This window comes from Cicer arietinum, chromosome 2, assembly GCF_000331145.2.
Source record: "Cicer arietinum cultivar CDC Frontier isolate Library 1 chromosome 2, Cicar.CDCFrontier_v2.0, whole genome shotgun sequence".
NCBI lineage: Eukaryota > Viridiplantae > Streptophyta > Magnoliopsida > Fabales > Fabaceae > Cicer > Cicer arietinum.
This window is the reverse complement of record NC_021161.2, coordinates 6,817,573-6,842,373: the sequence shown is the minus strand read 5'-3', so window position 1 is coordinate 6,842,373 and position 24,801 is coordinate 6,817,573. Positions and strand designations below refer to the sequence as shown.

At 32.6% G+C, this 24,801-nt stretch overlaps 2 protein-coding genes across 7 annotated transcripts; both read left to right on the top strand.

Moving 5' to 3' along the window:
* The first annotated feature begins 1,087 nt into the window (after positions 1 to 1,087).
* Positions 1,088 to 15,536, top strand: LOC101502078 (type IV inositol polyphosphate 5-phosphatase 3-like). 5 transcript variants are annotated; one of them, XM_073365183.1, is made up of 11 exons: positions 1,088 to 1,591; positions 1,679 to 1,850; positions 2,834 to 2,896; positions 3,476 to 3,548; positions 3,663 to 3,767; positions 4,024 to 4,855; positions 4,997 to 5,181; positions 9,450 to 9,558; positions 9,983 to 10,122; positions 14,226 to 14,453; positions 15,224 to 15,536. In XM_073365183.1, exons 1-10 carry the CDS (start codon positions 1,556 to 1,558, stop codon positions 14,434 to 14,436), a joined length of 1,926 nt encoding a protein of 641 aa, XP_073221284.1. In that variant the 5' UTR covers positions 1,088 to 1,555; the 3' UTR covers positions 14,437 to 14,453; positions 15,224 to 15,536. The 5 variants fall into 5 exon arrangements, with proteins under 5 accessions (XP_073221284.1, XP_004489918.1, XP_004489919.1 ...); XM_004489861.4 differs by having other exon boundaries at positions 1,089 to 1,591; positions 15,211 to 15,536; XM_004489862.4 differs by having other exon boundaries at positions 1,091 to 1,591; positions 1,724 to 1,850; positions 15,211 to 15,536.
* Positions 15,537 to 18,544: 3,008 nt separating this feature from the next.
* On the top strand, positions 18,545 to 23,793 carry LOC101501754 (uncharacterized). Of its 2 annotated transcripts, XM_012712791.3 has the most exons (10): positions 18,545 to 18,752; positions 18,833 to 18,894; positions 20,486 to 20,605; positions 20,970 to 21,069; positions 21,259 to 21,339; positions 21,874 to 21,923; positions 22,001 to 22,151; positions 22,230 to 22,286; positions 22,756 to 22,877; positions 23,460 to 23,793. In XM_012712791.3, exons 1-10 carry the CDS (start codon positions 18,657 to 18,659, stop codon positions 23,668 to 23,670), a joined length of 1,050 nt encoding a protein of 349 aa, XP_012568245.1. In that variant the 5' UTR covers positions 18,545 to 18,656; the 3' UTR covers positions 23,671 to 23,793. The 2 variants fall into 2 exon arrangements, with proteins under 2 accessions (XP_012568245.1, XP_073220991.1); XM_073364890.1 differs by lacking the exon at positions 21,259 to 21,339 and having other exon boundaries at positions 18,569 to 18,752.
* The last annotated feature ends 1,008 nt before the right edge of the window (positions 23,794 to 24,801 follow it).

The following is a 24,801-nucleotide window of genomic DNA, read 5'->3' as shown; positions in this document are numbered from 1 at the left end:
CTAACTTTAAAGAGTTAAAAATATAATTTTTATAATAAAATTATTCTAAAAAACATACGCTAACATTAAAAAAAAATAAAACCGTATAAATACCGTCCAACATCACATTAAATGTAGAAGTATGTTTTTCTATATAAATACCGACCGACATCACATTAAATTGGAAGTATCTTTTTCTATTGATTTTGACGTGCCTAGGGAATGTCAACCACTTAGGTGCAAATCTTGAAATATCGAACCCTATGAGTTAGTTGCCTCGTAATGATTACAAAACATCCACATTGAATTTTGTCGCAGTATGAGGAGGAATTCATGGTTCCAATTCAACCTTTCATCAAACTTTTTCCTATTTTTTGACGAATATAACCTTTAATCAAAACTTACTAGTAAATGTCAAATTGTAATTGGATTATTGAATCCATGCCAAAAGTAATAACAAGTACTAGTAAAAGTTGAATATCAAATCGTGTATCTTGCTTCACCTAGGCTTAATATTGTCCTTAGGTTGCCACCCCACACCCCTTCAAACTATCCTCAAGCTGTACCGCACACATTTATTTATTTATTTTATTATTATTTTCTAACTTAAAATTCCTTGTCTCTATCAAACAGCATTAGAGGAACATTCTCATGTCTGTTTCATCTATTTTTTTTGTTATGTAATGTATATTAATTACTAGTATAGTTTTTGTGTAATTTTATTTTTATTTTGAATATTTTTCTCCAATTCTCTCCTTTTATTAATCCTTTTTGTTTATTTTTATTTTTCTCCAATTTTTAATTTTTTGTCTATTATTACTTATTATTTAAATTTTTAATACATTTTTTTAATTATACCATTTAATTAATAATATTTTTATTATTTTTAATATAATATTTTTTATTATATATTTATATCATTTAATAATATATCAATATTAACAAATATAATTTAATAAAACTAATAGTTTCTCAAATAATAGTAAAAATAGAATAATATCCAATCGTGTATCTAGCTTGACCTATGCTTTAAGATTATGGTTAAATTGCCATCACGATCACATAGCACTTCAAATCACAAGCTGTACACACACCTTTATTGGTGTATTTTCTTACCTAACAATTCCTTCTCCTCGTCAACTCCGTTCTTCTTTCATTAATCAATTCTAAAAAGTAGTATATACTCTTTGGGTCTATAAAGACGGACGCATGTTTTTTTTTGTAAATCGTTTCACAATGAATTAACATTTTATTTTTAATTATATTATTTAATTAATATTATTTACACGACTTTTAATATAATATTTTTCTTACGGAACATTTAGATCCTCTCTTTAAAAGTAGTATTCATCTACTTTAACTAATATTTTAGTTTATTCTTTCCAGAATCTGTATAAAAAAACTCAATTAAATTCCACAGTCAAAACCTCTCTCAATTTCACAACCAAACCTACAACTGTTTACCATTTTTGTTCTCTCTCTCTCTCGAAATCTTCCAACTTATAATCGCTTTTCTTCAATTAATTGATTATTCTGAATCTACTATGTTCAATTTTCATGTCAATTTTCAACAGCGATGAAGAAGGAAAGATCACCGCACCACCACCAACAGGTACTCTCTCTCTCTCCCTTTCTCTCTCTCTCGTGTTGCTATGTTGTGTGGGGTTTGTTGATTTTGGAAAAGTGAAGAAAATTGCAGAAAACTTGGGCTGAATTGTGTTGTTTCGGTTGCTCCTCCATACAGCTGTTTTGGGCAAGAGTGGTTATGCGTAAATGGCTTAACATTGGTACCAACGAATCTGATTATAGTGCTGATCCTGAAGATGAAGATGATGTTGATAATGACGACGATGATGATTCAGAAAATGAAGGTAGGTTATAATTAATGATTTTTATTTTTTTTGACTTTTTTTTCCATTTTTTTTTACTTAATTACTATTTTGGTTCCTCCATTTTTACCTATTCATTTTAGGGGGTCTCTTTGGTTTTGTTCCATCTCTCAAGTTTCTGGATGCAAAATTAGTTAATGTTTGAAATGATGTGACATATGATATAAATGATAAATGATAGGATGACATAAAATCATCCATATGTTATTAATTACAATACAAAAATGCATAATTTTTTGAGTTGAAAATGATGTTTTTATGCAATATCATAAGGGTTGATCATTCAACTTTGTTATATTATATCTCATTATTTAAAAATGTAATATATCATTTTTTTAGTTTAAAAATATGGAGAGAGACTAAAATGGGGGACCAATCATGTGAATGGGTGAAAATAGAGGGTCAAAATTGTAATTATGCCTTTTTTGTTTTCCCATTTTGAAGTTTTTTTGTTGTTGAAAGATTCCACTTTCAATATTTAAAAAATTTTGTTATTGTTTATTTTGTTAATTTGATTAGAATTTTACAAGTTCTTTTTCCTGGATTAATTTGTCTTCGGTTGAGAGATAGGTAAAGTCTGACCATGAATTGTTTATTCTATCGATAAGGATTGAATTTGGGTACTAGCTAGCCTAGAAAGTTCAATGTCCATTTACTTTATGAAAATATTTTCAGTTGCTATTTTCAATTTTTACTTTGTATGTCAGTGGCTGGAATTACATTTGTTTATGAATTCTTTTTAATTGTGATAGAGAGAGCTAACTAAAGAGAATGCAGTTTTGGAAACACGAAAAAACAATGTTTTTAGAATTATATAAACACCTGAGAATTGAGAATTTATTCAGTTCTCAAATCACTTGACAATTGAGATTTGAGATTGTTTCTGTGAATCATAGGCTGTGTTTATAAATAACTCTTTTGTCATTTGGAATTGGTTGTAAAAGTCTCACTTTTGAGTTATGCAGAGTGGGGAAGAAAGTCACGGTTTATGGACAGAAGAGGTGGTGAAGCTCCATCTGAATCAAATGGTAACTTTTTTCATACATGAAGATCTAATTTATAAACTGTGAAATGCATAGTTTTATTCATTTTCTCTGATGTACTTGAAAGACTGGCATAAGGCTTTTCAGTGGCTGCAAGGAAGATTTGTTGTTGCTTACTTGTCGGTTTGGATAATTCTTCCTTTTGTAGTTAAATTAGCCGATTTCTACATTTAATTCGAGATATAAAATTATGATTCTGCATGAAATTGTAGGTATACTGAATTGTAAATAAAATACCGACTCAAATATAAGCAAAAAAAAGGCTTTACTATGTTCGACTTAATTATACACAAATTTTAACTAACTTGCACTATATAATGTCATTGATCCAATAATATCATGCATTTTAAAATCTTTATAGCATTATACCTGTCATGAGACTTTCTCAGCATTCACCTATTAACAAAAGCGGCCATAACATGCCGCATAAAGAAATATCCCCATGAGCATCCAATTCTACTTTCTAATTGCAGTAGTCTCTGATTTTTCATCTATTCTGCAAACTGTGAACTGTAGTATATTCCTTTTCTCTATATAATAGCTTAAATTTTTATTGTGTTACAGAACTTGTTCCGAGTTTAAGGAAACAGAAGTCGTCAACTTATAGATCTCAGTATATAAACACAAAGGAACTGAGGTGAGACACTACTCTCATGTTTATTTAGCAAGCACGAGCAGACAATGATTGCAACGTTTTAAAAGTGCAAAGAGAACACTCATATCTGAATTATGGTGCTTATGTGACTCCTAGGGTGTGTGCGGCGACATGGAATGTTGGTGGAAAACTTCCACCTGATGACCTAGATATTGATGAATGGCTTAATGTCAATGAGCCAGCTGACATCTATGTCCTCGGGTAAGTTCTTCACCGGTTTTTGCTTAGCATACTTCTCAAACTGCATAATGATTAGGTGCTATTTGTCGCATCAAATTAAGCTGGTCTTAGTATATTTGCTGGTGAACCAACTACCAGACCATATAATTTATTTTTCTCCACTTCCCAGATTGTATGTAAAACCGATTTGATGTAATGCTATTATTTAATCACATCTATATCATGTATATCTGGACTCCCCGATTTGTTTGATGGAAAAATTGCTTTGCACTTGCAGTCTTCAAGAGATCGTACCTCTAAATCCTGGTAATATTTTTGGTGCTGAAGATACTCGTCCTGTTCCAAAATGGGAGAATATTATTCGGGAAGCACTTAATAGAGCCCGACCTTCAGTAACGAAGACAAAATGCTTTAGCGACCCTCCATCTCCGTCAAAATTTAAGCCATCAGATGATGGCCCTGATATCGAAGAAGAAATATTATTCGAAAGTGATAGTGACATTGGTGAGGAAATCCATCCTTTGGATGAAGAACAAAATATTTGTGATAGAAGTACTACAGATGAAATCACGAACACAAGTTTATCGGCTTCCAATGTTGCTGATAATGCCAACTCCAGTGAGCCGATTGACAATGATTACAAAAGACAGTTTTCATTTCCAAAGAGGTTCAATTGGCCACAAAGTCCAACGGAAAAAATGGATGCATCATTTTCACAAAAGGCCAATAAACTAACCAGAATGCTTAGTGGATCTGAAAGAATCGGTTTGAGCTGGCCAGAGCCTCCACTACATCTGCTATCACAAAGAGTTTTGGAGAGACCAACTTCTTTTAAATCATTCAAATCCTTTAGGTCATTAAAATCATTCAAAACATATAATTCTTTTAAGTCATATATGGATGAAATGCCAGGAATGGGTTTGCTTCCTGAACTCGACCTTGAAGCTTTAATGAAGCGGAAAAGAAGATCTTCATATGTAAGGATTGTGAGCAAGCAGATGGTCGGAGTTTTTGTCACTGTATGGGTTCGTCGGAGCTTACGTAAACATATTCATAATTTAAAGGTTTCAACTGTAGGCGTTGGCATTATGGGCTATATTGGTAACAAAGTATTTTTCCTTTCTTCAGACTATTAATATTATTATTTCAATATTATTTTTCCTTACTATTGGTGATATTTAATATTTATTGTGAGCATATGATCAATATTATTATTTCACGAGCTTATAACAACTTTTTCAATTTTCCAGGGATCAATATCTGTCAGCATGTCCATATATCAAACACTTTTTTGTTTTATATGCTCGCATCTTACGTCCGGTGAAAGGGACGGAGACGAGCTTAAACGAAATGCTGATGTTCATGAAATTCTTCGCAGAACACAATTTCATTCACCTTCTTATATTGGACTTCCTAAAGGCATCCTTGATCACGAGTGAGTGCAATTTTTAATAACCATAACAACAAACCGATTCCTTATTTTACTTCTTCTTTAGAAATGTTGTACATTTTTACACATTGTATGTTTTTTTCATGTACTGAAGTTCATGTTCTTTGTTTCTTCATCTTATAGCTTAATTATTTGTTATCATATTTTTATAGGCTTATCAATTTTTTATTTTTGAATTATATTGAGCCGATCTTGAATAAATGTACTGTTAAAGTAGAATTATATGAGATGCACTAACACGACTTCCTAGGCCGCAGTTTAAATGACAGTTGGAACAAGAACAAACCCAGCCACATAGTTATTCGCTTACACTTTAACACAGTACTGTTCTGTATTAATTAGTTAGTACTCCCTCTATCTCATTTTAAATGTCTCATTTGTCATTTTTCTGTCTCAAATTAATTTTCATTTTACAATACTAATACAACATTAATTCTTTTTTTTTCCACTAATTTCCTCTTATTTACTGTATTGCAACTCATTAAACTTCTCAACTAACTTCAGTTAATTAATTAATGTATTTGAGCAAATGAAACTCATTTTATCATTGAAATTAATAAAACTAATCATTTTCATAAGAACTGAGAACAATTCAAATTAGACAATTAAAATGAGACAGAGGGAGTATGCTTTTACCATCTTGCATCATAACATGCCTTATGTACTGCACTTGAGTTGCCTTTTAAAGGCGTTATAGCCATGTGTAACATTTGTAGTTTCAGTTTTCCTAGTAATTCTTCCTTTCTAGTTGGAGGGAAATTCAACGATTCTTTAATACCGTTGCTCATAGTCATACTAGATGACATTATTTTAATAGCTTTGAAGGTCATATAAATGAGGATGTGTACGGATATTGGGATTGCCAATTATAAGTGTTGAGAGTCCCACATTGGATGTGATGACCTGAAAATCTCTCGTGTTACAAGTCGGTTTTGTGAGATTGAGTTAGGACGAACCCAAACTCTTAAGATTGTATTGGAGCCTCCTAGATCTTTGGACCATTCTTTATTGGTACACCTGGGTCATACTCAAGATGTATAGTCTTGAGCATGGAGGGAGGGTTTTAGAGTTCCACATTAGATGTGATATTGCATGAAAGTGTTTATATGTAAGAGTCATCTCTGACCTTATATTCCGAGATTTGATTGGATTCTAAACCATGAAGATTTTTTTTTTTGTAGGATAGATTGAATGTATTAGATGATAACCTACCTATGGACCAAGATGTGATATTATATATGGTGCGTTCTCAAAAATGTAAAGGGAAACCTAAAAAGACCTGTTGAGTTACTATTAAGAAGTATTTATGGTGCCTTAAGGATTCATTAACTTATAACACAAGATTAAGAACAACGGCATACTAGAATCCATGCAGCGACCTCTTAGTGAGAATGAAGCTTGGTTGTTGTTGTGAAATGCCATTTGAAATACGTGTTTTTTTGATGTGTTTCTGTCATTGCTTGGGTTTTTGTTCTCTTATGCACTCTTCTACCGGTCTAATCTTTTTCTGTTAGGACTTAGATAAAGGAGAATTAGTTAGTAGAAGTAGTTAATTGGTTGAGGTTGTTATAAGTAGTTAGACTATTATGTTTGTTAGTGATCATTTTCCCTTCTTATCCTAAGTGTACATGGAACCTATAAATAAAGATTTCATCCCTTATGAAATCATCTTTTATCAAATTTAGAAATTGAGTGGTGTAAACCATTGGGGGAGCGTATCCGCTCTTGTGTATCATTTTCTTTGGAGAGATTCTCTCCTATTATTTCTTATCTTTTTTCTAAATATAATGTCCTTCCTCAAAATCCTTGGAATCAAATTCTTGGGTTCCTAACAATTGGTCCGACCTGCCGGATCTCGAGGGCGTGCCAGTGCTCATGGAAATGGAGGATTGGTGGGCCAAGAAAGTGGAGCCGCCCAACTTTTCAGGGAGTGATCCTGTTGGGTGGGTTGCAAGGGATGAAAGGTTCTTTGTGGAGCATGAAATTCATGGATTCGATAGAGTGCAGGGGGCGTTCATGAGCTAGGATGCTTCAATACTGTTTTTGGTTTCGTTCTTGCGATCAAGAAAATCCAAATCCAACTTGGGAATCTTTTTCCTCATGTTTGATACGTAGATTTGGAAGGCGAAACAATGGTTGTAAGGCAGAGGAAGACAAAACCCACAAACAAATTCTTGGTGAAATGGTAAAACAAGAAGAGAACGGTATATGCGAGGATGACGAAACCAGTTCTTGGTCTCAAAAGATTCTGATCAGCAATGTGTCTTTGTCGAAACCGTCAAATCAAGAATCATGTGCGACGGAAAATGAAATCCAAACACATCTGCCAGAACCGTCAGTCGTCGTTCAGCTTGTGGAGAGCTTTGGCCACACCGCATTGCTGGAGTTAGTCGAGCCACCGCCTCTGCCATAACCGCCTGATGTCGATCACTTCGAGGTGGAGAAGAAGGAGAAATGGGTCAGCAAACATCACAAACTGATGCAAGAATTGAAGACAGACGTGGAACCAAGAACCATAGCAGCAAAAGTAGTAAATCTGATGTGTAAGGCAAGTGGGTTGCTGCTGGAAAACCAAAAACCAGAGTTGGGGACAGCAATGAAAACAAGAAAGGAACCTGGGTGGCCACATCCTTGCGGAGAGGTTCTGTCCGAAAAGATCCTTGTGACTGTGGCCAAGAAGAAGAAAATGGTAACAATGGAGAGTCACAAAGAAAGGGGAGAAGAAAGAATGTTTATTGTCGCACAAAAAGCAGTGTAGAGAAGAAAGGAAGCAACTACCAAATCCAGAGCAGACACACTACACTGGTTCTTGGTCTTTGAAGATACCGGCCAGCCTTATGCCGTCGTCGGAGTTGTCAGATTGGGAATTGCATGCGGAAACGACAGGGATCGCAATCACAGGAAAATCAGCCACGCAGGAACTGTCGTTGAAGGCTTATATGCTGAATGTTGCTCCCCCACCACCAGAGCCGCCGGACGCCGATTCATGGGCTGTGGCTTTGCTGCTGCTGCCTCCACTAAAATCGCCAGAACAAGGCAAATCCCAAATTTGGTCCAAACAAGAAACCAATATGAAGTCAATGGAGAAAACAATGTCACAGATGAAAACAAATCTGGAACAGGTCACAGAAAAACTCAGCAAACTTCCTAACATGGATCAAATGAAGAACTTGCTGTTGGAAATCCAAAATGGCAAGAAAATTCAAGAAACAGAAGCATCTTTATTCATTGAGGACAGCACTAAGACCAACTACGTATGGGGAGACAACGAAAAGGACAAAGACACACCACCATGTTCTTGGATCAAGAAGGTGGAGACACCAGAGAAGAAACAAGGAATGGGAAGCAATTGCATTATTAGCATATGAGGAAGAGTGATGAGAAGGTTATGATAATGGGTCGTTTTCAGAATTGGAAGGGGCAGAATCGCAACTCTTTCGTGCTACTCTTAAGAAATCTGATCCTGTCGCCACCATCAAAGCAACCAGACTTGGTAGAAGGTATCGGGTCCACAGAGAAATTCAGAATAGCCAATATGAAGAACCAAGATCCTGCGCAACTTCAAATTTCAAGTAGGGTAGCTGCAAAAGATGGGTTATTAACTAAACATTGGCCGACATACATGCTGCCCCAACGTCCACCCTCAGAACCACCAGACCTGGGTGGTAATATAGGGTGCGTAAAACATTCTATGAGCAAGATAAAATGGGGTCAAGTCGTCTTAGTGGGTGTTGCATGTAAGAAGAAGCGGAAGGTGGGGTCGATCACTAAGTTTCCGAGATTGAGCCACTATGTGACCTTAATGAAGCTGAAAGTGTGCAAGTCCAACACAATAAAGGTGGTTTTATTCCTGTCTAATGTGGGATATATACAATTGTGTAGAATAATTAACAAGTTAATCCAGGGGGTGGCAGCAAAGGAGATTGTGGTGAAGGAGCCTTTCTCCTTACAATTGTGGGATCCAGGTGGCAACAGTGAAAATGAGAGTAATAGCTACTTTGGCGGGATACACGTGTCAATAATCTATATAAGAACATGTTGCAGGAGGGTGACAGCACCTCAATTTTAATAACTGTGTGGATGGGAAAAGGGAAGCCTATGCATAATATCAAACCATAATTTAGTGAACTATGTAGTCTGCTTATTTGTGTTTGATGCATTTTTAGCTTCCATCTGTTTCTGTTTTGTTACTGTAATTACATCTTTAGATGTTATTTTTTTACAATTGTTAATCAATTTTAATTTATTTTCAGAAGAATAATTTGGTTGGGTGATTTAAATTACCGTATCAACTTACCAGATGTGGAAACAAAAGCTCTTATCTCAAAAAAGCAGTGGTCAAAGTTGGCCGAGAAAGATCAGGTACTAAAGGAACTATGTTCTACCTAAAACAGAGGATTTGAATGCTATATTTATTTTCAGTGATTTGATAGCTCTGTTGCTTGATGTTATCTGTGGAAAAAAAATGTTATGTGTGGAAAAAAAAGAAGGATCCGCCTTCGTACTTTGGCTTCTCTTGTTTACCACCACTGTCTTTCCCTTGTCATAACTTAGATTTATTAATTGTAATTTTCTAAACCTGTGGTATATCTATCCATGTCATATTGGATTTGTTTATCATATGGTTCCTAACTGGACCAAGTTGGATAACTATGCTCCATAATGCATGTAATTATTCATTTTAGTTCCATTAGTTATGAAATGTGAAAAACACTCTAACTTGAATAATTAACTCCTGTTTTAAGGTCAACTAGCTGATTAATAAATTGACATCTTATTATGACAGCTCATGCGTGAACTCAAGAACGGCGCATTTGGAGGATGGTCAGAAGGGATGTTAAACTTCCCACCAACTTATAAATATGAGGTTAATTCAGACAAGTACTACGGAGAAGACCCCAAGGCTCCAAAGCGTACACCAGCATGGTATTGTTTGTTAGAATATTAGAAAATATTTTATAATATCTATTATACTATATTATATTAGAGTATCTTGAGTTATTTTCTAAGATCAATTTATAGTCATAGAGATATCTTAGAATATCTCTCATTATTATTATGATTTATTCCTGATTTAGGATTGAGTCTATATTTCTCTATAAATAGATATTAGTATTGAGTCTTTTGTACTCAAGTTAGCATAAAACTATTATTAATAATATTCAAACCCTTATTATTTTCTCTTTTCCTTTTATCTAAAATCCCACAACTTCAACATGGTATCTAGAGCCTATTTCGATCCTCCTTGAACTGTCTTGCCAATATTCCGCTTCCGAGTTCCCAACCGTTAAGGAATATAATCACAGTTTCTCCTTTGTCAACGTGAACATTCCTTTTTCAAACCATTATCGTGTTACATTCCAACACCAGTTTCTCTCATTTTCTGTTCAGTTTGCTACTGCCGCCATCACTATTTTCGGCGACTTTCCGACAAACAACCCTTTGCCCTCAAAAAAAAAAAAAAACTAAAGAAAAGAAAAGAAAAATCCAAAAAAAAAAAGTTTAAGTTTCTCCGTCGTATCCGTATCCCTAATTTTCGATCTATCAACTTTTTCCCCCCGAAACACACACCGCACACTTTTCATCTCTCCAATTTTTCTCCATCCGATTATTTCTTTGTTCTTCATCTGCTGTTTTCTACCATTTCCAGGGCTAGAATATTAAAATTACAAGAAGCATTTGACCTTGTTAAGTTGCAAGTGCAATGGCTTCTTCCTTGGATATGTCACTTGATGATAGAATTAAGAACAGGAGTAACAGAGGCAGAGGACGTGGCAGAGCCCGTTCGGGGCGTGGAAGTGGGACTCTTGGTGGTGGAAGAATAACTGGTGCTGTTAATGGTAGAAGACTGACTGGTCCTGGTAACGGTGGAAGAACAACTGGTGCTGTTTGCAGAGGTCCACTTATGGTCAACACTCACCCATCATCTTTTGCTATTGCCAAGTCTTTTCGCAGATCCAAGCCTTTCCGGATGCAGAATGATTTGTTTGAGGATAGCCTTAGAGCTGCAGGAATTCAAGGAGTAGAAGCCGACACAAAGTTGTATGTTTCCAACTTGGACCGTGGAGTAACCAATGAAGATATAAGGGAATTTTTCTCTGAGCTTGGAGACTTGAAGCGCTATGCTGTTCATTATGACAAAAATGGACACCCAATTGGTTCAACTGAAGTAGTCGGCTCCTTTGAATGGTGTGGTTGCCACACTGAACCCGAACTTCATTACGACGTCGTTGTACGTTGGTGACCTTGGCCTAAATGTCAATGATTCTCAATTTTAGTTACCCTTAGGATGCAGCTAGGGCATTGGATATGCTGAAATTTACTCCACTAGACAACAAATCTATTAGGGTTATGTATTCTCGCGGGATCCTAGTATTAGGAAGATGGTACTGCAAATACTTTTATCAAGAATTTGGATAAGACAATTGATCACAAAGCTTTACATGATACTTTTTCTACATTTGGACATATTTTATCTTGCAAAATAGCTACTGACGGTTTTGGTCAGTCTAATGGTTATGGTTTTGTTCAATTAATAATATGTCTGGGTGGATGAGTTGAGAAAGGTATTTGGAGAATATGGCACCATTACTAGTGCTGTTTTGATGAGAGATGCAGACGGTAGGTCAAAGTGTTTTGGTTTTGTCAATTTCGAAAATCCAGACAATGCTGCTAATGCTGTGGAGACATTGAATGGAAAGAAATTTGACAAAAAGCAGTGGTATGTGGGGAAAGCCCAGAAAAAAATCTGAACGGAAGCTTGAGCTGATAGGTCGGTTCGAGCAAACTGTTAAAGAATTTGTAAACAAATATCAAGGGGTGAATTTGTATATCAAGAACTTGGATGATTCCATTAGTGATGAAAAGCTCAAAGAAATGTTATTTGAGTTTGGCACAATTGCCTCATACAAGATTATGCGAGATCCAAAGTTAGTAAAGGATCAGGATTTGTCGCATTGTATTCATTGACCTCCTTGTTTGCAAATTTTGGGCCAAATGTTACCACATTTGTTGTGTCGGCAGAGATTTTTCCTGCTAGATTTCGATCTACTTGCCATGGAATATCATCAGCAACGGGGAAACTCGGGGCTATAGTTAGTGCATTTGGGTTTTTGTGTTTGGCACAAAACAAGGACAAGCGTAAAGCATATGCATGGTACCGAACAGGTATTGGGGTGAAAAATTATTTGCTACTGTTGGGTGTGGTTAACGTTTTAGGCTTCCTTTTATACTTTCTTGGTGCACGATTATTCTCTTTCCGACGGTTCTAGATCTGCCCTTACTTTTCAATTTTGATCAACGAAAATATGTGTCCTGTTTTGGACGCATTTTCATACTTTGTTGATCGATCATGGCTTCGTTTTGTTAGAGTTCTGCTGATTCTTCTTCGGTGTTTGTCATGCAATTTAGTTCTTACTAATAGATTATAACAGTGGCTTCTATTCCCACCAACGATCATTCTGGTGGTATCCCTTTTCTCACATATGAATCATATTAGTGATGACTTATTCCTCTGTTGATAGTTATTTATTTTGACGATGTCTTTTATTTTCATGAGTCACTTTATCTTGACAATTTGTCTCAAATACATTGGCCCATCTTTGTCACAGATGTATTGGCTTTGCCTTTCTCTACCTGAAGCATGCATCTCTTTTCTTGAAGCAACATTGTTTTCTTGCAGCAAACTAAAGCTTAGTAAGCTTTAGCTTGAGGGGGAGTGTTAGAATATTAGAAAATATCTTATAATATTTATTATATTAGATTAGATTAAAGTATCTTCAGTTATTTTCTATGATCAATTTATAATCATAATCTTAGAATATCTTTCATTATTATTATGATTTATTCCTGATTTAGGGAAAAAATCCAAAATTTGCATTTGAAGATAGCAAAATTTTCTATACCAACACTTTGAACCTTAGGTATATGAAATAGTTTGTGCTATTTGAGAGGTGCAGAATTCACTATGCTATTTTAATGAGTTTAATTTTTATGCATTTTTTGTGTAAATTTTTTTATAATATCAATAAATTTTAATGAGAAGTAACTTTCCACATGTTTAATGAGAAGTAGCAGAATTTTTTTGCTTTTGTGATCACCCAAACTCAGTTTTTTGCAAAGTAAGTTTGTAACTTTCCACATGTTTAATGAGAAGTAGCGGAATTTTTTTGCTTTGTGTGATCACCCAAACTCAGTTTTTTGCAAACTAAGTTTGTGATCACTCAAACCTTGGCGGTGGAAATTTATTTCTCTTGTAACTCCATGTCTCCATTTGAAACAAGTGATGGAATTCTTTTCTCTTTCAGATCTTTGATATTTGTACATTTTGTCTTTTAAAAAAGAAAAAGATCTCCGATATTTATACAAGAAAATTTATGACAAATATCTATTAAGTAGAGAATTTGAAACTAGGAACAATGTCTCACATGAAATACTAGTGAACTTATGTGCATATTTGTTGGAGATTCAAATGGTTTATTGCCGTTCTCACATCACATGGGTACCTAGCATCACCGGAAGCAATGTTACTTTTTTATTTCTAAAGAGTTTAGCGGCAAAACTCACACCAATAAATGTTATTTTTTTGTATCAATACTTTATTATTTCATCCCATAAATTTTTATCCGATTTCAGAACAGTGAAAAAGATGCATGTTTGATCATTACACATTAGGCTTCCTACTGATTAATGAAAAGGGTTGTTCAACTTGGTAGCTATTTGATTTTTTCGACATGCAATTCTATTTGATGATTAGCTCGATGCAGGAGATATAAGGTTGGTTTGGTTGCTAAGGTGGGAGAGTAAAGGAGTGGAGTGAGAAAGTGGTCTTGGGTTCGATTCCCACCTCTAGCAAATACTAACAAATTAACAATTAATATACTAACATTGGCAGTTTGAAAAATAAATGATTATCTTGATGCAATGTACTGTATGACTATAATTGTTCCAAGAATAAGTTAAACTAAGTTTTATAAAGATCTGACTTGTGCGATGTTATACTTAGAGGTGTTGATGAATTCTCCTTTCAGGTGTGATCGTATACTTTCATATGGCAAGGGGATGAGGGTACTGAGTTACAGAAGAACTGAGCTCAAAATGTCAGATCACAGACCCGTGACAGCAACATATACCGTCGAGGTTGAGGCGTTCTCTCCTAAGAAGCTACAGCGAGCCCTAACTTTCACTAACGCAGAGATTGAAAATGAAGAAGCCATTAAAAAATTAATTAGTTGGAAATAGCTGCTTAATTTGAACAGGTGAGTTACTTCATATATCATATAGGTTTAAATATTCTTTTGTTCTTGCTATTATAATCTATTTCGATTTTGGTCTCGTAAGTTTTTTTTGTTTAGTTCACATCCCTTCAAATATAATTTCATTTTAAAATAGTCCTTCAATCCGACTTCTGTTACAAAAACTGTCAACCGACAAACTCTTATAGTTGATAGGCAAATACTAGTGGTTAGTATTTTGTCAGAATGAGGGGGAATTCGTTAGTGGTAGAGATGAAACTTTGGACCTCTTTCATAATACTCCTTCAACGTACCAACCCATGCCAGAGACCTTCAAGGTCTTTTTGGGAGGGCAGGTGGTTTGTTTTTCTTTTTGAAATTAAGCAAACTATAACATGTTTCTGTGAACAAAAGAAGTGTCATTGAAATCTTATATAATCATATATCATGTTTTTTTATTTTATTTTATTTTATTTTATTTTAAATCTCAGATAGATATTAAAATATAGACTTGATCCTCCAAAACTCTCCTCCCAAACAGCCTCTCAGTGACCTATTCTTGTGATGATGTAATATTGGTTGGATTTTATTTCTCAATTTATACGAATCATAATTTAAACAACTAATAAACTAAAATTTTATATTCTCTTACTAAGTATTTATGCATTTGAGTTGTGTATTTGTCTCGCCAACGTATGTATCCCTACAATTATGACTTTGTTTATTGATCATTATCAAATAATTATCCTCATGTTGAATCCTATTCCACCTTCTGGTGCAGGGATTTTTTACAGAGATTAAGTATGTCCAGAATTTCAATTTCAAGGAGCAACAGCGATAGCTGCTGCAACTTCTAACACACAGTTTGCCACCGCTAGATATTAGATTCATTCTTTTTTTTTCTACTTCTTCAATATTTAAAGAGGAAATAGTTTTGTTTTTTCTTTCATAATCTTTCCAATAGGATTTAGATTTAGATGTTTGAATGGATGTGTCCTATATGTGTACTTGTGTAATTGTGTAATTGAAGTGTGTATCATATGTAAGATCTTTAAATGAGAGCTCTACATGTTTATAGAAATAAAGGCTTGTTTTTTTGTCCCGTAAGTACAACTTCAACTCAGTTGGTAGGTGCAAGAATTTTGATACGTAGAAGTTCAAGATTCAAATATGAGATTCTACGTTTCTCTATACTTAAGGTATATGAGTCTAGTCACTTGATTACTTAGACAAAAATAAAATAAAAAAAGAAATAAAATCTTGTTTTCATATAAGGTGATGTTTTCTGCTTTTGACATTCCTCTCTGATCTCTCAATCAAGGAAACAATAAAATGCAGCTTTACCAAACTTTGAATACATAATGGAAGATGGAAGAGAAATACAACCACTGCATCTTTTATTTTTTTATAAAACTCATCTTCTGTTAGTATCCTTGTTCGTTAACAATGTTGTCAAGATCGAGATCTTGCCTCGCACTCATAACAATGGTGTAGCCAAGGTTACCTAAAAAATTAGTTTTGTTTGTCAAAAAAATTATCATTTGGTTCATAGATTTATTCATTGTTTTGACATTTTTAGTCTATAAAAATTGTCAAGACAATATTTAAAAATAAAATTAATGTTAAATTTCTTGTGAATAGTTCAATTATTTACATTTAAAATAATATTGTTAGATAATTTATTATATATTTAATTATGAGTGAATTTAACTCTTCAAAGCACCGTTGAGTTCAATTTTTTAACATAATTTCTTTTATTACTATTTTTTAACATAAGTATATATTATTGTGATTTTTTTATCGGTTGTTGACATTGTTCTCGAAATTCACATTCCAAAATCAACATTATTTAAACTTTTTAGGTTTTATTAAACAACGTCTTATTTTCCTTCAACCACACGATCTAAGACAACTAAATTGTTGACCTCAACATTTGCAGTTATATCATGTGTAATAAAACAATGATGAAAGCGAGCGTTAATGTTATTAGTACCGTCGTGATGATTGTTCCATGTGAAAGAGTCACCCACACACCCTAGCTCACACAGTTTGAATAGATTCAAAATATCTCAAAATAAATTAATAAGAGTTAGACAAAATGGTACCACCTTGTTTCTCATCTTTATTGAGGATCAAGTTGAAGTCTCAGTAGAATGGGAATTAATAAGGTGTTTTATTATATCACAAATACCATGCTTATTATGAGTTTTGGGAAAGCCATAAACTGCTATATATCCTACTCATGATATTATTCTATATTTTAACTATTTGTGTGTTGCACCTTATCTGTTCTAGCAGCATTGCTCCTTTTTTTTTTTTTTTCGTTGCGCTTCTTTAAAATTGTTAATGTTGTTAATTTATTTTGAGATTTGTTTTAGGTCAATGGTGACTTAATTTTGTCATTTGACCTTGTTGGTGGATTATATATATTTTAAATTTAAATTTAAATACAATCATTTTTTTGTTGATATTTATGATTGATGATGGTTTTCATTAAATTTTATTTTTGTGAAATGAAATGTAAATTTTTATTTATAGGGAGTCTAAATTTGTCATAGAACAAAGTAGGTGGTACTTTTTTTTTTGACCATTTAACTTGGTCTGCCTCGCTCTGCTCTGTTTTTTGGAGAGCGAATCATGAGGCATCTCAACCTATTTTGTCATCCTTAGTTTTGTGTAGTCTTAATCAGTCTATGTACGACTTGTATTCTTATCTTTAACAATTCTCATACTATGATTTTTTATTTATTGATGACTTTGTTGTGTAGCGCTTGTCGTGTCACATGGTCAAATCAAATGTACTATAAAACATACGTTCATTGAAAACATGTTCACCAAACATTTGTAAGCAAAAGTTGTGACGAAAGATTATCAACTTATGAGATACTCATAAGTCTTTGTTATATGATGTTATTATAAATTGTCAATTATTTATAAATTATTGTTCTTCAAGCTAACTTAATTTTTTTTAAACTTCTGAAATCTTCAAATTAACTTGATTGTAACAATTTATCCAAAAACAAATGAAATTACCGATTATATCCTACTATCACACATTCAACTAACAGCAAAAACATCTGAATAACCACTAAAATTCCTTTAAAGATTTATTTTATTTTTTATGTTTGAAACCAAAATAAAATTTGGTCCTTTATCATTGGTGAGCTTTGAAAGAATTGTACAGGAACAGTTTCAAGCTAAGAAACTCATTAAGGATGGTCGACCTCCGGAGCTGGTCCAACCAAATCTTGTGAAAGAGTTTCATCCAATCCATAACATTCATGCAGTTAGGTAGTAGTAATATCATTAATTTTTTTGTAAATGTAATTTTTATTTATTGTTAAAAGTGTGTATATATAGAGAACTAAATGAGTGTAATGTCTACTTAAAACTCTAGTTTATTTTATATCAATTGACAAATCTTATATTTTAGGTTAGACGTCTTAATTTCGAATTTAAAACCTCATAAATTATGTAAATTAACTATAGTGGTATTTATTATATTTTCTACAAAAAAAGAAAAAAATACAATGTACAATTACTCAAACATTTATCATTTTATTCGATTTAAATCTTTAAAAAATTATTCTAAAATCATAGTTTTATATTTTTTTAATATTAATTATTTTATTTTAGTTCTACCTTGAAAGTAATTCTATATTATTTGCGTTGCTTTCAAATTTATTATTTTACTATAATATTTAGCATTCACTCATTCATAAAAATACATTAAAAAATTATCAGACTCCCCTATTTGTATACAATTTTTTTTTTTTTTAATTTTGAATAGTCTAAAGATAAAATTCATATTCATTAAATACAAAAAAGAGATGTATCACATGTTCGAATATACATCTTAATATATCAAATATTTTAATAATTTTTAATAATTTTTATTATTTAAATTATACTTATAAATATATTTAACTTTTTTATAATTGATTTTTCGGGTCAAATAATGTGTTAGATTTCCACAATTAAAAAAAAAACGAGAAGATTATAAATTTTTAATAATTTTATATTTACTTTGAGAGAAAATGAAGAATTTCATAATGAATTTATTTTTTTTATAATCATTATACAATAATCAAAAGTTTTATGCAATGAGTATATAGAAAGAAATAAAGGAAAAAAAAAAAGAGCGGTGGTAATCCCTGCTACGTAGCCTATAGTATAATTTTCCAAACCTGGAACGCGCGTTTGAGAAAATTGCGGTTGGAAGATGAAATGAAAAGTGGAAGACTGCAATTCCAATTGCAACTTCAGCTTCACTTCTCCTTCTCCATTTCAACAGCTCTCTCTCTCGCTATGTTTCTTCTCAAGGTCATTCATCATCTCTCTCTCACTCTCTCTAATTTCCTGCAATTCATTCCTTTAACCATACTGTATTTTCATTTCAACAGACATGGAGACAAACTGCTTTTGGTCTCTATGGTTATCTCAATTTCACGAAACCTGCTTTTCTGTATGTAACATTCTTCTTTCATTTTCATTTTCATTCAATTATATTATATTCATTATTTGTTCTTAAATGATATAATGTTGCTCATATTAAATCATAATTATTCATACTAGATTTAAACTATAGGAATTCATTTAGTTTCAATCAATGGCTTCTCATCTAACCATATCTTTGTATTTTAAATTACTATAGGAAATAAAAGTGATTAGACTTATACATAGTTTCACTTTTGGATGCCTCAAAATTGATTATGGAGCTGTAGAATTGATTTTTACATGTTTGAATGTCTTCGGATGGAACTCATTCTATTGAAGCTAAGATTTATAACTTTTGAATCCAAACATGATTTTTACACTCAAATTTATTGTTCGAATCACTTTTAAGTAAATGTATCCATTCCAGACATAAACTACTTTACATTCAACTCACTTTTAACTAAAATCAATTTTTGTCACCGTAGAACTAAACGCACACGTTGTAAGTTCAACTTACTTAAGTCAAGTGATAACAAGTATATTCCTTGGCAATTAGTTGTAAGTTCAACTTGCTTAACTCCTTGTACCTTAGACAACATTGCATATTAAAGAGGCAAGGAAGGGTTAGGTCACTAATGATGTGTGATATGATTCAAATAGTAGTTGGGGAAATAATTCCCAGTGACTAGCTTTTGCGGTTAAGTTATGCTTAAACTTAAGTTCTAAAACTTTATGCTTAAACTTAAGTTCTAAAATTTTATGCTTAAACTTAAGTTCTAAAACTTTATGCTTAAACTTAAGTTCTAAAACGATATCAAAGTCTCATAAATTTGTTGTTGGGACTCATAGATTACAAGTCCTCCAAACTTCATGCTCTAGGTGTCTGGTTGAGGGTTTGAGGGGATTTATTGGAGATCTTACATTGATTAGTGACACAACCAAAATAGTAATTATGAGGGGGAAGTCCTCCTATGAGTTAGCTTCCGAGGTTGGAGGTCCTCCAACCTTAAATAAGTGTGTTGCTCTTCCAAATCTCACGCTCCAAATATTCAGTCCTTGGCCATAGGAAGTCAGTCGGAGATTTCACGTTGATTAGTGATATGGCTAAAATAGTGGTTATAAGTGGGAGCAGGGTCTGAGGCGAGCTATCCTCCCATGAAATTTTTGGATTGAGTGGCCAGAACCCAATTCCAAGAATTAATACTATTATATGAGTTGAATTATAGTTGTCCCTCCAATTCATAATGGTTAGCTTAGCTCACAACATTGGTGTTACTTATATAGGTTGACCGTTGATGCAAAACAAATCCAAAATTCCTTCCCTTTTCTGAGTGAAGGTAAGTTTATTTGTTTGTTGTGTTGGTTTATCCAGCATCAACTTTTACTGTGTTGAAATAATCATTTTAATTGGGTTTGTTTCTTAAATTTTTTACGTCGAGGAGCTTACTGATTTGTGTCTGTGACTGGACTTGGTCTCATGATATTTCGAAATTGAAAAACAAAATAATAGAAAATGAATGTAGATAACTGCTATTTATTGTGTCTATACACAGATTTATGTTAGTGCTGTTGTTATTTGGCTTTATTGATGGCTGATGTATAATTCTAAACTTTCCCAGTGATCATTCTAAGAAATTCAAAGCAGAGGAAATAGAAACAAAAATACCAGGGAAGAATTGCATTGTTACGGGAGCTAACTCCGGAATTGGCTATGCAACAGCTGAGGGTCTTGCACACCGGTTTTCATTTTTCTCTCATCTTTGTTTTTTGTTATAATCTGTAAAAACAATTATTTTCACATACAATTAGCGATTATTTGTCTGAGATTTTTGAAAAAGCAGAAGCTGTTTTGTTTTTGTCAACTGTAATGAAAATCACTAAATTATTGAATGTCAAAATCACTTATTTTAAAATCTGTAATAAATGGACCCTAAAAACAACTTTTCATTTGAAGCTATTTTTAGATTTTTTTTCAGATTATTATTTTTTCAAAAAGTGGTAAGTGAAACAGATAAAAACTTTCAATAGTGATTATGTGATTATTTTACAAAATAATTTGTAACAAACGGACTCTAATATCTTTGGTTAATGATTTTTTTCCAGTGGTGCAACCGTCTATCTTGTATGTCGTAATAAGGAGAGAGGAGAGGCTGCTCTTTCTCAAATTCAATCTAAAACTGGAAATCAAAATGTATATTTGGAGGTATTGTCTTCTCTTTTTTTCTCCTGTTATGTAGGCACCAATCTTATTTTTTAATCATCAAAACATTAGACTTTCCTAATTTCGTGTATTGAATATAAGCTTTATGTAACTTTCCACAATTTAGTTAAATTGGAAATAGTAAAAATGTCATTTGTGATAGCACATGAATAGCTAATCCTTTTTTTGCAGATTTGTGATCTGTCATCTGTCATGGATATCAAGTCACTTGCTTCAAGGTTTTCTAAGAACAATGTGCCAGTACATGTGTTGGTAAATTGTAAATCATATTGTGTGATAATATAATACTTCACTGCATGGTTGAAATTGCTGGTAACTTTACTAAAAATATTTAGGGGACATTTGTAGATTGCTTATGGATACTATTTTATTTCAAGAAACTACAATTTATCATGGGCTTGTTTGGATAAATAGCTTAACTAAGCGCTTATATATAAGTTATTACACTATTTCTATAGTCAAAGTGAAAATATGGTCTAATTGTTTTCATATAAGCTATAAGTTGTTTTAATAAATTATCTAGAGAACTCATTGAAATTAGCTGGAAAAAATTTATAGACATGTTACAAACAGTTTTCACAATCTGTCAAGTGCTTATGTCAATAGATAAGCTATTCATAAGTCAATTCAAATGAAGCTTATGGTTATCTTTGATATCACGGTAGATTTTTCAGCATCGCGGTAGCTCACCGTGATTCTGGTAAAAATTGAACTGCTGATATGATAATTTTAGGCAATTTATTCTCTTGAATAAAATCTAATATGGAATTTTTTTTTTGCATCAAGGTTAATAATGCTGGCTTGATTGAGCAAAGTCGAGAGACCACATCAGAGGGGTGAGTCTTTTTGTTTAATGTGGAAATACATTTTTTGCCAACTCTACCTGATTTTAATTTTACCTATTCTATTCCAGGTTTGAGTTGAACTTTGCTGTCAATGTATTAGGCACTTACACAATGACTGAATTGATGGTACCATTACTGGAGAAAACTTCGCCCGATGCACGTGTCATTACAGTTTCTTCTGGTGGAATGTATAGTACTCCCTTGATCAGAGATCTACAGGTAACTGTGTTGTGAACATTTCAGCTAACTCAATCATTTATAAGATTTCTGTATAATTTATGCTGTTGTCTGTACCAGTATTCTGAGAGCAACTTTAACGGGACTGAACAGTATGCTCGAAACAAGCGTGTTCAGGTCAGTTATATTGATGATTCTAAATTATGATAAACTTTTTGAAGTGGTTACTATGTTGTTTTATATTAGTAATACCATAATGATCAATGCCTTTAATGACAATGTAGTCAACATACACAAACTAGTAAATACAATGTGACCAAATAGTGATAAAATATCAGGTAATCTGCCTCACTTTAAGTCATATCAATTGATGAACAACATTGTTAATCTGTTAAACCAAGTCTTAGGAGACTGTTTGAGGTTGTGTAGAAATTTGCACAGACAGGGAACTAACCTCAAGATTCCCCCTAAGCAACAAATCTAAGAAGCGATAAACCCAATTTCTTTAAATTGAGAAGCCTTTGCATTTCACATATTTGAGAATCCTTATTTCTTGAATAGAGGATAGGAGACATTTTAAAGAGATTACTAGAGTGATCTGTCTTTAATTTTTGTTTGTTTTATGATATATATTTGAAAATGGCAGGTTGCACTAACAGAAAAGTGGGCCGAGATATATAACAATAAAGGGATAGGATTTTACTCAATGCATCCAGGTTGGGCTGACACTCCTGGAGTTGCAAAAAGTTTGCCAAGCTTCTCAAAATCGTAAGTAATGCTTGTCCTTACCTACGAGGATACCAGACGTAACATTGACACATCGACACCGGTAGTAATAAGAGAAAATGAATTAATTGAGTGTAATCGAAGTGTTGGTGTTAGACACCGGACACGTCTTTAATTCGAAGTGTCTGTGCAACAAAGTTCCTTACATATCTCTATTGTTGTCTTGATTTATTCTTTGTAATATTTAGTCCAAGTTGAATAAAATAAAATTGATATTATATTTTAAGGACTAAAATTAAAATAGTCCACATATGATAAGAACTAATTAAACATAGACTAAATATTACTAGAACTAGAATCAAAACAATGAGAAACAATTTGAAGCAAATGCTCCTATTTTTCAAACCAATCTTTTTTGTAGGTGCTGTGACCAAAACAAGTCTATTACATGAATTAAAAAGTTATTTAACCTCCAAATTTATTTACCTTCAAACACAAAGAAAAGTAAACAATTGACAGAGTCCTATTGGTTATATACTTAGTCAATTAATTATAGATTGTCATACTAACAATATTAACAATACTAATTATTAACATAGCCGTTGTAAAAAATAATAATTGCAGGCTTTCAGGAAAGCTTAGAACAAGTGAAGAAGGTGCAGACACAATTATATGGTTGGCATTACAACCAAAGGAGAAGTTGGTATCAGGTGCATTTTATTTTGATAGAGCTGAAGCTCCTAAACATCTTACATTTGCTGCTACCAGTGGTTCTCATTCTGTGATCAACTCTGTCATCGATAGTCTTCGCTCCATGGTATCTCTTTCAGTTTAAATAGGTAGCGTACCGTGAAAGTAAACCTTAAAAGTTGTAATTAATCGTAAACACGTTGCTAGAACAGAGATCAAATTACACCTGTGTAACACTTTATACCGCACAATAAATTTATTAGATACACTTTATACCGCGCAATAACTTTGTTGGATACATATTTTACAAAACTTGTTGGATTAAAAATTTATTTCATATAGGTCTTCTCCGTAAAATTTTAAGGTAAAATAGCATTGCCAAAATTAGTGTCAATAATATAAATTGTTTTCAGTAATCATCAATAGCCTACTCTTCCAACCAAACCAAACATTTGAGATGTAATAACCATTCGAATAGAACAAGTTATGCATTGTACATTTTCCTTAAGTTTTATATGAATATGTTGAACTTGAATTTAGGATGCATTACAAATGATTATTTTTCACATGATATAATATAATAGGGGGAATTGAAGTCTCGTTTAAGGAACTTTGAATAGCTGTATGCATAAGGGAAACATTTTATTGATAAAGCAAGAATTATCCGTAAGATATAATTCAACTGACAAATGTTAATATTGTTATGTTGTATATCATGTTTCGGATTCGAATCCATGACTTTGTAATTGTGTACTAGTTTTTTTTTACTATTTCTTCTACAGACAAACAAACAAAAACAAGCATTACCTAACACATTTGTTTAATTAACAAGTGGCATTATTGTCACATAATTGATCCCCTATTTTAAAAAAATTTGAACTAAAAAAATAATGATTTGATATATCTTAAATAATGTACCATATAATTTCATAATATAAAACTATTTAGATGTATTAATTATTCATATGTCATTAATTAAATTACTAAAATAAATTTATGGAGTTGAAAGCTATGTTTTTATAGAATTTTATTGCAATTACACATATATCAATCATTCTATATCATCGTATTATATTATTTAAAACATGTTACGTCGTTACTTATTAATTAAAAAATTAAAATAAGAGACAAAAACTGTTTGATTTTAAAATAGAGAAATCGACTTCAAAAATTGATAAAAATAAAATAACTAAATGTACAATAAACCTAATATTCTTTGTCTTGATTTGAGAAAGAGAAATTAAAAGAAAAGATAAGATGTATTAATCATATCAAA

Coding starts and splice junctions, on each gene's coding strand:
- LOC101502078 (XM_073365183.1), top strand. CDS start 1,556: ATGAAGAAGGAAAGATCACCGCACCACCACCAACAG. Junction 1,592..1,678: donor CACCGCACCACCACCAACAG/GTACTCTCTCTC, acceptor AGAAAATTGCAG/AAAACTTGGGCTGAATTGTG. Junction 3,549..3,662: donor ATAAACACAAAGGAACTGAG/GTGAGACACTAC, acceptor TGTGACTCCTAG/GGTGTGTGCGGCGACATGGA.
- LOC101501754 (XM_012712791.3), top strand. CDS start 18,657: ATGAAAAGTGGAAGACTGCAATTCCAATTGCAACTTCAGCTTCACTTC. Junction 21,340..21,873: donor ATGTGCCAGTACATGTGTTG/GTAAATTGTAAA, acceptor TTTTGCATCAAG/GTTAATAATGCTGGCTTGAT. Junction 21,924..22,000: donor CGAGAGACCACATCAGAGGG/GTGAGTCTTTTT, acceptor ATTCTATTCCAG/GTTTGAGTTGAACTTTGCTG.